Genomic DNA, 12,862 nt, shown 5'->3' with positions numbered 1-12,862 from the left:
TATCAATGTTGTTTTAGGCGAAACCGTTCACCTATTGATTAAATTCTTTCATTAAGTTAAATATTACAGAAAAACTCGGAATACAACGGGATAGTTAATCAATTTTATAGATTTCAAAAAGGCATATGATTCTATTGGCCGCCAAAATCTGAATAATCTTTTGATTGAACAGGGAATATCAAATCGAACACCTTTAAATCCAGTATGGAATTGTATGAACGAAACGTTTAATAAAATACGAATCGGTAATCATTATTCTGAGAATTTCGAGGTCCGCTCGGGTTTAAAACAAGTCGATTCTTTATCGCCTGTATTCAAAGATTATTTAATTTATCGCCTGTATTATTTAATCTAGCACTAGAATACGTCATTAAAATTGCAATTGAGTATGATGATTTGGTATTGTTGGGCTAGCACGAGGGAACTATAGAAGTAAATACAGCCGCGTTAATAAACTCCAGTAAGGAACTAGGTCTTGAAATAGATACGGATAAAACAAAATATATGGTTAGCAATAGAAACGCGAGCAATTTCGGTTATAGAAGGTACAGGATGATGTATGATATAGGTACAGGAGGAAATACGCTTGAACAGAAAGATAGGTTTAAGTATTTAGGTTCTACGGTAACTAGAAAAAAAACGAAATTGATGAAGAAATAGAAGCGAGGTTGAAGGTGGAAAATTCTTGTTTTTTTTTTAATTTCGAAAATATTTAGCTCGCGCGTTCTATCGAAAAAGTTAAAAATTAGAATTTACAAAACTTGCAATCAAGCAGGTCAAATTATTTTTTACGTAGCACTATATTGTTATAATCTTTAGGGCACTGTTCTTCTCTTAATGTAAGAGGTCACGTTTTGTATTCGTAAATAACAGTTGGAAGGCTAATAGGTTTTTTAATTTTTTTTTTAATTATTTATTTATTGTTAATTACAACTGTATAACATATATACAACAAGTAAATTTGCTGTAGGTGAGATAGTGACATGATATAAACATGTGGGGAATCAACCCATTGATAGAACTCCCAAGTTAGAGAGTTTATAATGGAAGGAGTGATATCTGGTTCGGGCTAGATCGGTTACATAGGGAACATTAATTTCTTTATGTATGATTTTATTTGTGACAAAGTAAGGAGCATTGAGGATTTTACGAAGGATTTTGGATTGTAAGGGTTGAATACGAGAGGAATTCGAAGGTTTAGTGGAGCCCCAAAGCTCAACTCCATATGTCCAGATTGGCCTTATTACAGTCATGTAGATCAGTCTTTTGTAATTTGTTGGAAGTTTAGACCGTTAGTCTAGTAAGTGCCGTAATAGTCGACGTGCAGTTTTCCTGTTTTTTCAGTCTGGTGTGAGGATTCCAGGTTAATCGCTTGTCCAAATGTAGTCCAAGGTAGCGGATCTGTTTGACAGGGGTAAGCCCAAGTTTTATAATTTAAATTTTAAGTTCCTGAACACAAATTGCGTTTAAGAAATTTCGAATTGAAAAATGACAAGCATTTTACACCTTTAACCTCGTGTTTATTTCCTCATCAATTTCGTATTTTCTAGTTACGTGAGACCTAAATACTTCAACCTCTGTACCTGTTCAAATGTATGTCTTCCTATACTTATCTCCATTAACAGTGACAATCAGGATAAACTATGATATTCAATGAATGAATTCAAACAAGTATTCAAATTATGGAAATATTTTTTTCTATTTCATTACACAAACTGATTTTACACAGTCTTCTGTTTCGTCTGTCTCTTCTTCTTTTTTGGGCGATTCTTTCGATTTTATCGGCTGCGGCATGGCCCGAACTCCACGATCTTTGATTGGGTATTGCTTGAAACAGTTTCTTGCTTCTGGTCTCTGGTAGCGCACTTGATAATTCATATAATGGAAATCCCTGCACAAACGAACAATATGGATATTTTATAAAAATTCTTTGGAGATTAAAGAATAATAATAATGTGTGTGTGCGCGCGCCTTAGCGTATGTATATCCGAAAGATGAAGAAGAACCTAAGATCCGTGCTTACCGCTGACAACAAGATTATGCTATTAAAGTTTGATAATTTATAAAAGAAGTATGAAAACAATGTGAAGATATTGATTCGCAAATTATTAGGGTACTTTAAAACAGATTCAGCGTTAAGTCGTGAATCTAATTGCGACTGAAATATAAAAGGCTGTAAAGAAATAGGTTCATAAAGTTTTGTCATTCTTTGTCACTTGTGTGGAAAAATATTATAGTGTATTTGTAAATTACCTAGTATTTAATTTGTTCAGATAATGTATTTTTTGTAAAATATTTTGAAGTATTTTTTTTAATTTAAAAACAATGTGCAAATATGAAATACTGATCCATCAAGTTGTAATTTATTTTTTAAATTTTAAATATCTTTATATTTCGAAAAGAAAATACTTTAAGAAATAATGAGTTTTTGTTTTTAAATTATTTCATTTGAAACAGGAGCAGAGTGGCTCACTTTGTAAGGCGCTGTATTACTATCGTCGAACTTTGAATCCGGCTATTGCAGATAATTATTTATTCTGTTCTTTAGCTGTGAGTCAACACAGTGGTTTTGAGAGAGCTTACGGGGCATACACAGTATCTAAATAAAGGGGTACTTTTAATAAGGGATAAACCTGGTGGTTGAATGTGATCATGATAAATCATCTCCTTGCACAGCCGTGTACACAAAGTACTGAAATTTTGACACTTTATGGATTGTAGCATCGAGGTTTCATCATAAGATATTGCCAAGTTCTGTTGCAGATATATTATATGTAATTCGATTATTATTTACCATGCCTAGTCGATGGGAAGGCTGGTCTTTTATTTCTTTCTAGACCGGGAAATATTTCTTTTGGGGTGATTCCGATAGATGTGGTATTCTCACTTTTATTTGAAAAGTGTGGAAATCTAAAGGTAGTTGCCCGGAATTGGCAAAAAGAAGAGGCTCAGCTACCAATTATTTTTTTTAATTTTATTTTCAAAACCTCTTTATTTTTCATTTAAATACAATAATATATAATACACACACACACACACATATATATATATAGAATACAAATTACATCTTTGTTTGCCGTATGGCATTATAAGACTAATTACAATGTCCGCTGAAGGCGGGTATACACTGGTGGTATAATAACTAGAAAAAAGCTTTCAAACTAAAAAAAAATCTTTTATAATCTAGCCCATTTTTTATTTACATCACACAGGATATTTTTCGTGCGGGAAGATACGCAACACCTGCTTGATCGTGTACCAACACGTCCTTCATTTTCCCACATTCACGTCAGTTTGTATTTTATGTTTTCCTGTTGTAGAAATTGCTAAATATTCGTTCCATGATATATATTATTTAATGAAAATTACATATATCCTTTTTAATATATTAAAATATATGTTAATTTATCAAATAACGTTTTACGAAATTTCATTCCTTGTTATCAGCAGTTGAAGGAACAAAGGCTTTCAACGTAGGAAATTTAACTTCATCTCGAAAACTGGTTAGTAGACATTCTACTATAAACTCTTTTTTTAAACTTAATGATCTTTTACTGGAAGGAGTCTCTTTTTTTTTTTTTTATTATTATTTTTGGGAGCGCTTTGGGACTGTGGTAAGGCACGATGCTACTAACTCCAAGCAATTGTTTTATGTTACAATGTAGCCTTGAGTCAACCCTATTCTCAAAAATCTGGCGGTCGAATCTGACTAAATCACCTGCTTGCACAACCGTTGGTCTAACAGCAGTACTCCCTTATAGTACTGCGCCCTCAGGGGTTGTAACAGTATAGATTTCATTTTTTTATTTAATTTGTTTTTCATGATGAAGTCAGTTATTTATTTTATAAATTTTCTAAATATTAGTTGTTTTTGTTAATCTTTTGTCTTTCATTCTGAAATGAAATAACTATTATAATTATTCTTAATAATCTATTTATATTTATTTGTTAATATGATGAGGTTAATAAAAAAATTTTTTTATTAAAAATTACCAAATAATTACAGTATTGTAAGAAGTCAGAGACTGAACCTCTTACAATACCAAGAAAGTTAAATTGTCATAATAATCATGTAAGGCCCATATTAATAACCATGGTTATAAAGAAAAATAATGTCATATTGAAATAACATTCAATTAAAATATTGAGTGCTTCATTATTTGATATTAATGGCAGTGATAATTTAAAAAATACTAAAAAAAATTATTACAGGCACGCCCTTAACAACATTTTCAAATAAAAGGCAGATTATAGGATTTTAATACGGATTACCTTGTCAGGGATGTTGTCCCATCAATAGACGGATTACTGAGTTAATAACATTATCTATGTTTATTCTAATAGTTTTACTAACATTATCCTCTGATAATGGAACTTTCTATAAAGCTCTCGACAACTTGCAGTCGTAAGTGATATAAAAGCGGCTCGTTTCCTTCTCCAATAAATTTATTATATACAACAGTAGAAGCTAAATATATAATTTAGCAATATAACTATTGTTTTTGGATTCGCATAAGTGGCTCACCATAACCCTTACATAATAGCTTATACGGTAGAGACAGTGTTAAGGTAAGGAGATACATCTACATACTAGCAGCTGGAAGGCCATTGACCTGCAATCTCCGGCCAGATCCGATGCCCCGAGGCCGTCCTCTGACCTCGCGACTTCTTCGGCCATCGCACACAGTCGCGAATAGCCACGTCTCGTCTCCAAAGCTTTTGATTCTAAAATGATGCAAACCTGTTTCGCAACATTTTTGCAACTATACAAAAATTCTGCCTGCAACGCCGTGTCGCATCGCAGCTGCAATTTGGAATCACTTCTGGCATTTGCAGTTATATCTGTGTTTGGCAATGACTGAGCACCAGTTGGTAGTTAGATATAATGTAAAATAATATTTTCTCCTTTAAACCAAAGATTTACGGGTTCTATTTGCATAAAGGGTGAGATGAAGTCTTTAGTGGATTCCGCATAGGTTCTTCAGAAGTAAACTTCGGGATATTTACTTTTTCTTGAATAAGTGAGGAATTTTTTTCTTCAAGAATTGTCTTCCAGGTAAGATAGTGTTGAAAAATTACATGAAATGAATAAGCACTGTAAACAGAAATAAGGACCATTAAGTTGCTGTGCTGTGGTTTCTGGAATCAGGACTAGAGGAAAAACTGCAAGTCTCGTAAATTCCTAAGTTAACCTGGCGGTGCAGGTTTTAGTGGAACTGTTTTTTTCTCAAATTGCTGTTATTGAAAGATGAAAGTCTTTGCAGAACTTCCTGAAAATTTCTGAGTGAGATTTTTGACCCCATGAAAGACCCCAACAAAGGGAAGATCATTAAAGAAGTCACAATTGAAGAATGGATCCAACTTCAAAAGAGAGTGAGTACTTTAAGAAAATTATATATGTATTTAGCTGATTTGCGGCTCTTAGGACCTTATCTTATATCGAGGTAAAATAACTAGAGCAAGTGGTTCGATACTGGGAAGACCGCTGAAAGAGGTCCTCCAAAGACGTTAGGAAAGCATGAACAAAATATGTTCCTGAAATTGGCATCAGTGCTATCACATTGCTACCGAATCCCTTCCAGTTGTAAAGAGAAGATAGGTATGAAGATATACAATAAATAGCCTCGCTCCAGGTTTATTGCAAACACATCCTAATTCTTGCCGTGAAGGTGGGTTTCCTGTTCTTTAAACTGTTGATCCACCTTAACTGGGTCTACTCTATTCTTTATTTTCGGTAAAGTCTAGCAATCTCACTTCGCCAATCCTTGCTTCGCTGTTTTTTTAAACAGTTAACGACTGATTCTCTATACATGTTATTCTCGAAATAAGATGTATCACTTCAACAGTAATTTAAATAAAATATAAGTCCTGTGGATTAATTATTTCTTTGTCATCATAAATCATTTTGCAAGGACAGGATCCTGACAGAAATATGTCAATCCATACGCTGAAAGGAAGAATGATGGCTTACAGAAGTATCGTCATATACATTTTATTGTACGTACTCCTTCGACATAATATCCTAATGATTTTGTATAAGCACGAATCAGTCTGTCGCACTTCAAACTAATACGACAAATATATGATCCCTAATGACTACTGTTCCTTTCTAGTCCTCGCGTGTAAGGTTATATAGTCAGAACCAAATTGCAGTGTGAAATTGGAGTATGTGCAAATTTTGCTACTCTCGGTTTTGTTGCTTTTTCACTTGGTTTTCTATTACCTTCGCTGTATCAAAAACTCGATATGTGACCTAACTAATTAACAATAGAAGATGATTAATTTATGTTCAAAAAATATAAATTAGCTTATGGCTTAAGTCTGTAATCATAATCTAAAAAATTGTCCTCCAAAATATTTTTAGATATGCCGCTTTAGGATTACAATGAAGAAATCTTCATCGGAAAAATAGGTTAGTTGCAACTTATAAAAAATTTTATATCACTAGTGATCGCAACTGAATTGTTACATTACGCAAAATTTATATTTTACTTATCAATATGACTTACTCACCTATTGAAAAATTACCGTGATTATTTCAATTATTTCAAACAACTTTTATGGTACGTTTATCCTCTATTTAAAATCTCACTCGTTAAAAATACAATCAATGATCTAATTATATATCCATGTCAAAAAAACATGTGGCAGGGCATATCCATTGTCACCAAACTTTATCCATGTTATACTCATTAATATTAATATGTTACATAGTAAATTTATATGCTAGTTTGGTATTGGTCTATTTAATGTATTATCAAATTTTAAGATATTTTCATTACATATAATATTTTGGTCAGCGCCGAAGTAGATAGGTGTGTAAAGTCGTAGGGCATGGTACCGAAAAGATCTCTAAAATGTTAATTAACACTGGGGCTGACCGAAAAGTAGATGGGAGGATTGTGTCAGGACTGGATTTGGGGTTGGACGGGCGTCACTAGACAGATTTATGTAGAGAGTGATTTGTGGTATATTTTGTTTTGCGTTAACCCTTGCGCTCTCTCACTTTAAATATATGCTTGAACCGGCATTAATGTTCTTGAGGATAGATGAATACCCCAGAAAGTTTGTTCATTTTTTTTAACACAAAATAAAATTACTTTTTTCAATTAATTATTTTTCCGGACAAGTTTAAAAGTTGATAAGCTTATTTTGACTTAATACCTAATACTGAAAGTTTGCAAATATGCAGGTGGTAGTAAAATTCATGTTTCTCAATGTTAAATTAATTTTAAAAAAAGATTAATTCACTCTTAGCAACTCTAGAAACAATCAATTTTCAAGCCGCATACACCAGTATTATTATTGTCATATATCAAAGACCGGAAAAAAGAAAAGTACATGTAAAATATTTTCATCAAAGAATTAGACCGATCGTTAGATGTTAATTGGAGTTACTGGGAAAGTTCGCCAGTCTCAAAGGATTTAGAAAACCCAAATTTTTAGCACTAGTGATTTTTTTTGGTATATACTAAATGATCAGATTGAACATGAGTGTTATGTTACTTTCGTTAAATTGTTAAGTAATAAATTTTTAACACCCTTCTTCGATTTATATAAAATTATTTGTTAAATTGTTAAGTAATAAATTTTTAACACCCTTCTTCGATTTATATAAAATTAATGTTTTACTCTGATACTAGATGAAAAAGGCGACGATTCTCGTTGCTTCGCTCAGGTGAATTAGAATGATAAAATTGCGAAAAGCGTTAATCCTTAAACACCTCTCTTCATTGTCTGTGATATCTAGGATTTAAAAGCACCTCTTGACCTTCGTTCCAGTATTTATTTCGAAAAAAAATCTGAAGAGGTAAAATAATTTTAGATTTATTACTCAGATATTGTTTCCAATAGATTTTTACTTTCCTTACTGATTTAATAATTTAACAATAATTCTTTTAAAATAATTCCTAGAAAATTAATTATATCTTTTAATATTAGAACTACATAGTTAAGAAAAGCCCCGAATATAGGCTTCAGTCAAGAACAAATATGGTTTTCTTTAACTCTATTATAAATAGTTAAACTATTTTTAATAAATAAAAAACAAATATAAATAGTTGAAAACTATTTCTGTTTTTTATAGGAGCCCTGACCATGTCTTTCTAATTTACTTCCCATCAGTCATCTAGAGGTATATAATATTTTTTAATATATATTAAATAAATAATAATATTTCTTCCTTTTTTTTTCCTTATATATATTTTATATACTTGTGTGACATTAATACAAGAAACTTCTACAGAATTAATGTATGACATATATACTTTTTACCGAGTTGATTGAAACATGTTTATGGATAAATATGGGCATAGGAAGTCAGAAATCAAATTTACTATGTACAGTTTTCCACGGATTGATTTTAGAACTCACTGAACCACTGACGTGTAATGTAAATGCTATTTTGTTTTGTAGGATTTAGGCCCACGATTCCTATGTGCCAAATCGGGCACTCTGTGCGCAATAGTTGGAAAAACCTGTTAGCTATTGCGCCAAAATAGCTCTAACAATTTTCATGAAACTTGTTTTCTACTTTACAACATAAATCTTCGAGAAAAAAACAAGAGTAAAAGTTATGATGAAAATATAAAGTTATTTGTGCTTAACTTAATAATTATATACTTGATGATAAACTATATACATGTCTATTTGAAAGATAATACAATTTTCTAAATAAAATTTATAAATCGGATTAGTATTAGCAGAGATGACGGCCTTGTACTCATATTTTTACTTTCCTGCATCTTTTCGATTCCGGTTAGGCGAGTACACTATTATTTCGTTTCAATACTTAAATCAAAACTTCGCTATTGTGCACAGGATAAAAAAAGGCTAGGTTATAGTAATTGGGTCAAATTTTCGATACGCAGTTTTCAACCGATATACTCGTCTGTTTTAGAGTTCTTTTTTTTCTGAAAAATAGTATTCTCATATAAGCATCCGAAATACAATTAAATTCTTTAGAAAAAAAAATTGTTTAAATCGAACCAGGTTTTGCAAAAATATGCTGTATGGAAGTTTGTACCCTTGTTTTAAAAGTATTTTTGTCAGCTTTCTATAAAAATGGTTATTAATTTAATTGAATATATAATCTATACATCTCTCGGTCCATCCTGGATGCTTGTTTGACAGATGATTAAATTTTCCAATAATATAAACTAAAAATTTAATAGGTAAGAATGCGTCTTAGATTTTCGTAATCTTGTTTTTTACAGAATTTTTATTTATCTATTTTTATTGCTATATTTCTATTTTATTTATTATTTATTTGTTTCATTGCTTTCTTCATTTTATATACTGTGAATGCACACTTAGAGCTCTTTACCCATTGCCAAATGCCAAATACATGCCAAACTGCTGTCTTGTATTAATGTTCCTCAATCAATGAAGTATTAAAAAAAATCGTTATCAGACTAATATTAGTGAAAATGCAATAGGAAATTATTTTATTGGTCAACTAATATAAAAGAAGTCGTGCGAGTAGGCAAAATTATTAGATATTTTTTTAAAATAAATGTCTAATCTTATTATAGGACTACGATTAATTGTTAAAAAATGTTTTGAATCTGAAATATCTTACTTCACTTGAGGGATGTGCTCAACCCTGTGCATACCCATCGGCAGATACTTCTTGAACTCTTTCCATCGCTCTTCCAGTTGAGGATTGTTCAGGAAGGATAAGGTCTCTGCCATTTTGTCTTCTTCCCACTTCATGAAGTACAACGGAAGTACCTCGTAATTAGGAATGTAGTGTGAAGAAGAATTGTATTGATAGAACAACTCTTTTGGGAGATCTAAAGCAAAAATATTGCAAATAAAAAATCAAAAAACTCACTAATAACAAAAAAGTGAAAATCGAAAGATCCATCAAATAAGTAGAACTAAATTATTTGCCGATATGAATCAATTAAAATTATTAATGGTGTATTTTTCTGTTCATGCCAAGATTTATTTAAAAAAATATGAGGAGAAGATGGTTAGGGTACGGTAAGCAAGATGAATAAATAAACAAAACTCTTTTATTTGTGCCGACTTGAATTTCAGGCCTTCATCAGGGCTGAAAAACAAAACGAGACAATCGTATTTCAGAGAAATATTAAAAATAATAAAATAATAATAAACAAACCTGTAAATATACATAACAAAAAAACTAAGTAGTAGATTGTATGTTGATACTTTTGGTAGATAGATTATAGTATGGTAGAGCTAAGAATTATACAAGATTCATGATAAAAAAAACAGTGTTCAAGTAAATAAGAGTTATTAACATAATTATTATTATTGTTGGCGCGACAGACCGTGAAGGCCCATGGCCTCGCGAGATGTACTAAGGAAATACATCGAGCGTTTCTTGGATGTGGTTTTCATAGGATGGGTTCGTTCCTCCCACGCCTATTTTTGTGAGTGCCACCCATTAGCTAACGGCCCTCACAAATGCCCGGGAGTGGGCTGGGAGTGAGTATTATATAATTATAAGCTTGAAAAAAAAAATCCCGGATAGGGCCGTGGACTCGAACTCGCAACCTTTGGGTTGCAACCTAGGCAGACTGGTGTTACCACGCTGCTACCGTCACCCCTTTTAAAGTAAATGATAAAATTATTTATTGAACAGTGTCTGCTTTTTAATAATTTTATTCATTAATTTTGTATTATTGTTACCTCTACCATATATTATATTTCACCTTCTATTATTATCAACTACTATCTACTTAATTTGTTTGTAATGTATATTTTCAGGTTTGGTTGTTATTTGTTTTTTCATCAGGATTGAGAAATTTTTGTATTTCTCTGAAATAAGATTGTTTTGTTTTTCAGCCCTGGTGAAGGTTTAAAATTCAGATCGAAAGGTTGGCTATAATAAATAACTTTTGTTTATTTGTGTCTCTTTGCTGACCGCACCCCTTCTCCGCACATCAATCTACGTTCAGCTATTAACACCTCACAATTAAAAAATAATTTAACTTTTCCTTTACTTGGCTGTATGATTATTTATATTAATTTGATATAGTTTTGAAGGACATATTAAAAGTTTATGAATCAAACGGGATGATATGATTTTTGTTTGGGGTATTACTTTTTTTATTTTTTAATTAGATACTAAAAAAAATATCCACAAGATAATAAAAAAAGATTGCCATACAAACCGTTACAAAGATAAGTTTAATATTTCAAAAGTTACTGAACTGGAAACTGTAAAAATTCTTTGTGCTGTTTTAAATAACATAACTGTGTTCATATAGAAATTAATTTCATTTTCTAAATTAATAAATTAACTTAAATGAAATCATACAAGAATCAATTATAAAATACATTTCGAGTGGAATTATAATTGTTTCTAAAGATTTCATTTTTTATAAATTTAAATCAATCATCAAATAAAATATAAAAAAATTAGGAAATAATAATCAACAAAAATACTTTAAACATAGATCTATTTTTTATCCTTTTAGTACTTACCAACTCCGACGGGTATGGATGTCCGGACATGTTCGTCACTCAACTTTCCTAGGGTGTCATCCATTGACATTGTCCTCCAACTGGGTAAGTTAGGGTTGTATATTCCTTTTTTGACTTGGGCTATCTTTATTCTTTGATTCTAAAAAAAAACGTTTAACGTTATGCTCATTTTCATGGCTATGATCAGACATATACGAATTGTGTTTCGATAATTCATTTAATTTCTCATAAATAAATCTAACAATACAAAATATTTCTTTACAAAAATAATCAATGCTAATTTTGTCTTTGTTATAGAACGAAAATATTGCCTGTGCTTATAATGTAAACCAAACCATCGACTATCAACTGGAAACTAACGCAAATCCTATCCTTGTCTTCCAATCTATTCCTGATAGTTCTCAGAGGGATCAGAAAAGAAGATGGCCCTGGGACATTCTGGCCACCTATATAAAAATGTTAGCAATTGATTGTTTATTATAATGTAATTTTTGGCATAGCCATTTAATTATCGTTTTGGTATTTGTTGATTTCAAAAAAATAAATTAATTATTTTATTTATATATTATTTTCATTAATTTGGAAAAAAATTTATTTGATGAGTGAGTTTTCCATATTCTTTTTTAATACATTAGAAGTCCATTTTGGTAAAATTGAGGACTGTTGCGGAATAAAGTATGATCCGCCTTCTTTAAAAAAAAAATTATACGATGTGAAACTCATGTCTCCCCAAATGATAGAAGTATTTTCAGCCAAATATTTACAAACTACCGAAATAAACCTCTTACTTATAGTAAATATGTATAATAAACTATTTATCGAACAAAAACCATATGAATTTCGATTAAAAAATGGAATCCATGACATTCATTTGTTATTAGAAATGAAATTGATCTAGGAAAATATGAAATACATATACAAAATCGTGTACTGAATACTATAAAAAAAAACTAAAAATATTGTACGAGTGGGTAGCTCAGTGGTAAGGTACTCTTCTACTCTGAGGACCAGGATTCGAATCCGGCTGTGGCAGATAATTATTTATATATAATTTCACTGCAACTATGAGTTAGCTCTGTGAATTCAAGAGCCCTCCGGGTTCCGCCCAGCCTCATGAAGCTGGTACCCTTATTTAGATAAAAATCTGACAGTCGAGCTTGATTCTGACCAAATCACCTCCATACACAAGCATTGGTCTAGATAAAATACTTCCTTACAAAGTAATGCACACCTGATTCTTCTTGTGCCGTATTGGTTCATTTGAATTTTTAATTATAAATATTTGCTAGTAATTGTAGCAATAATGTTTATTTTATTACCAGCTGTAGTTAGTATTTTTTATTATTTTGAGATAGTTCGTATTTCTAAAAAAGATATAATATTGATATTATTCATATTATATATA

The 12,862-nt window shown here is 31.2% G+C and overlaps 1 protein-coding gene across 3 annotated transcripts in view; it reads right to left on the bottom strand.

The window, feature by feature from the left end:
* Positions 1-1,674: 1,674 nt before the first annotated feature.
* Positions 1,675-12,862, bottom strand: part of LOC106689618 (sperm microtubule inner protein 8) — a 104,308-nt gene continuing 93,120 nt past the window's right edge. For all 3 annotated transcript variants that reach the window (XM_024358657.1, XM_014434696.2, XM_014434705.2), the window contains exons 2-4: positions 11,458-11,596; positions 9,581-9,794; positions 1,675-1,891 (exon numbers count right to left, since the gene is read on the bottom strand). In XM_024358657.1, the coding sequence (XP_024214425.1) occupies positions 1,699-1,891; positions 9,581-9,794; positions 11,458-11,596 (546 nt within the window). In that variant the 3' untranslated portion in view covers positions 1,675-1,698. The remainder of the gene's footprint in view (positions 1,892-9,580; positions 9,795-11,457; positions 11,597-12,862) is intronic.

The sequence above is a fragment of the Halyomorpha halys genome, unplaced genomic scaffold, assembly GCF_000696795.3.
Source record: "Halyomorpha halys isolate HHAL.00 unplaced genomic scaffold, Hhal_1.1 Scaffold47.1, whole genome shotgun sequence".
NCBI lineage: Eukaryota > Metazoa > Arthropoda > Insecta > Hemiptera > Pentatomidae > Halyomorpha > Halyomorpha halys.
The sequence above is the reverse complement of the archived record's forward strand: the minus strand, read 5'-3'. Positions and strand labels throughout refer to the sequence as shown.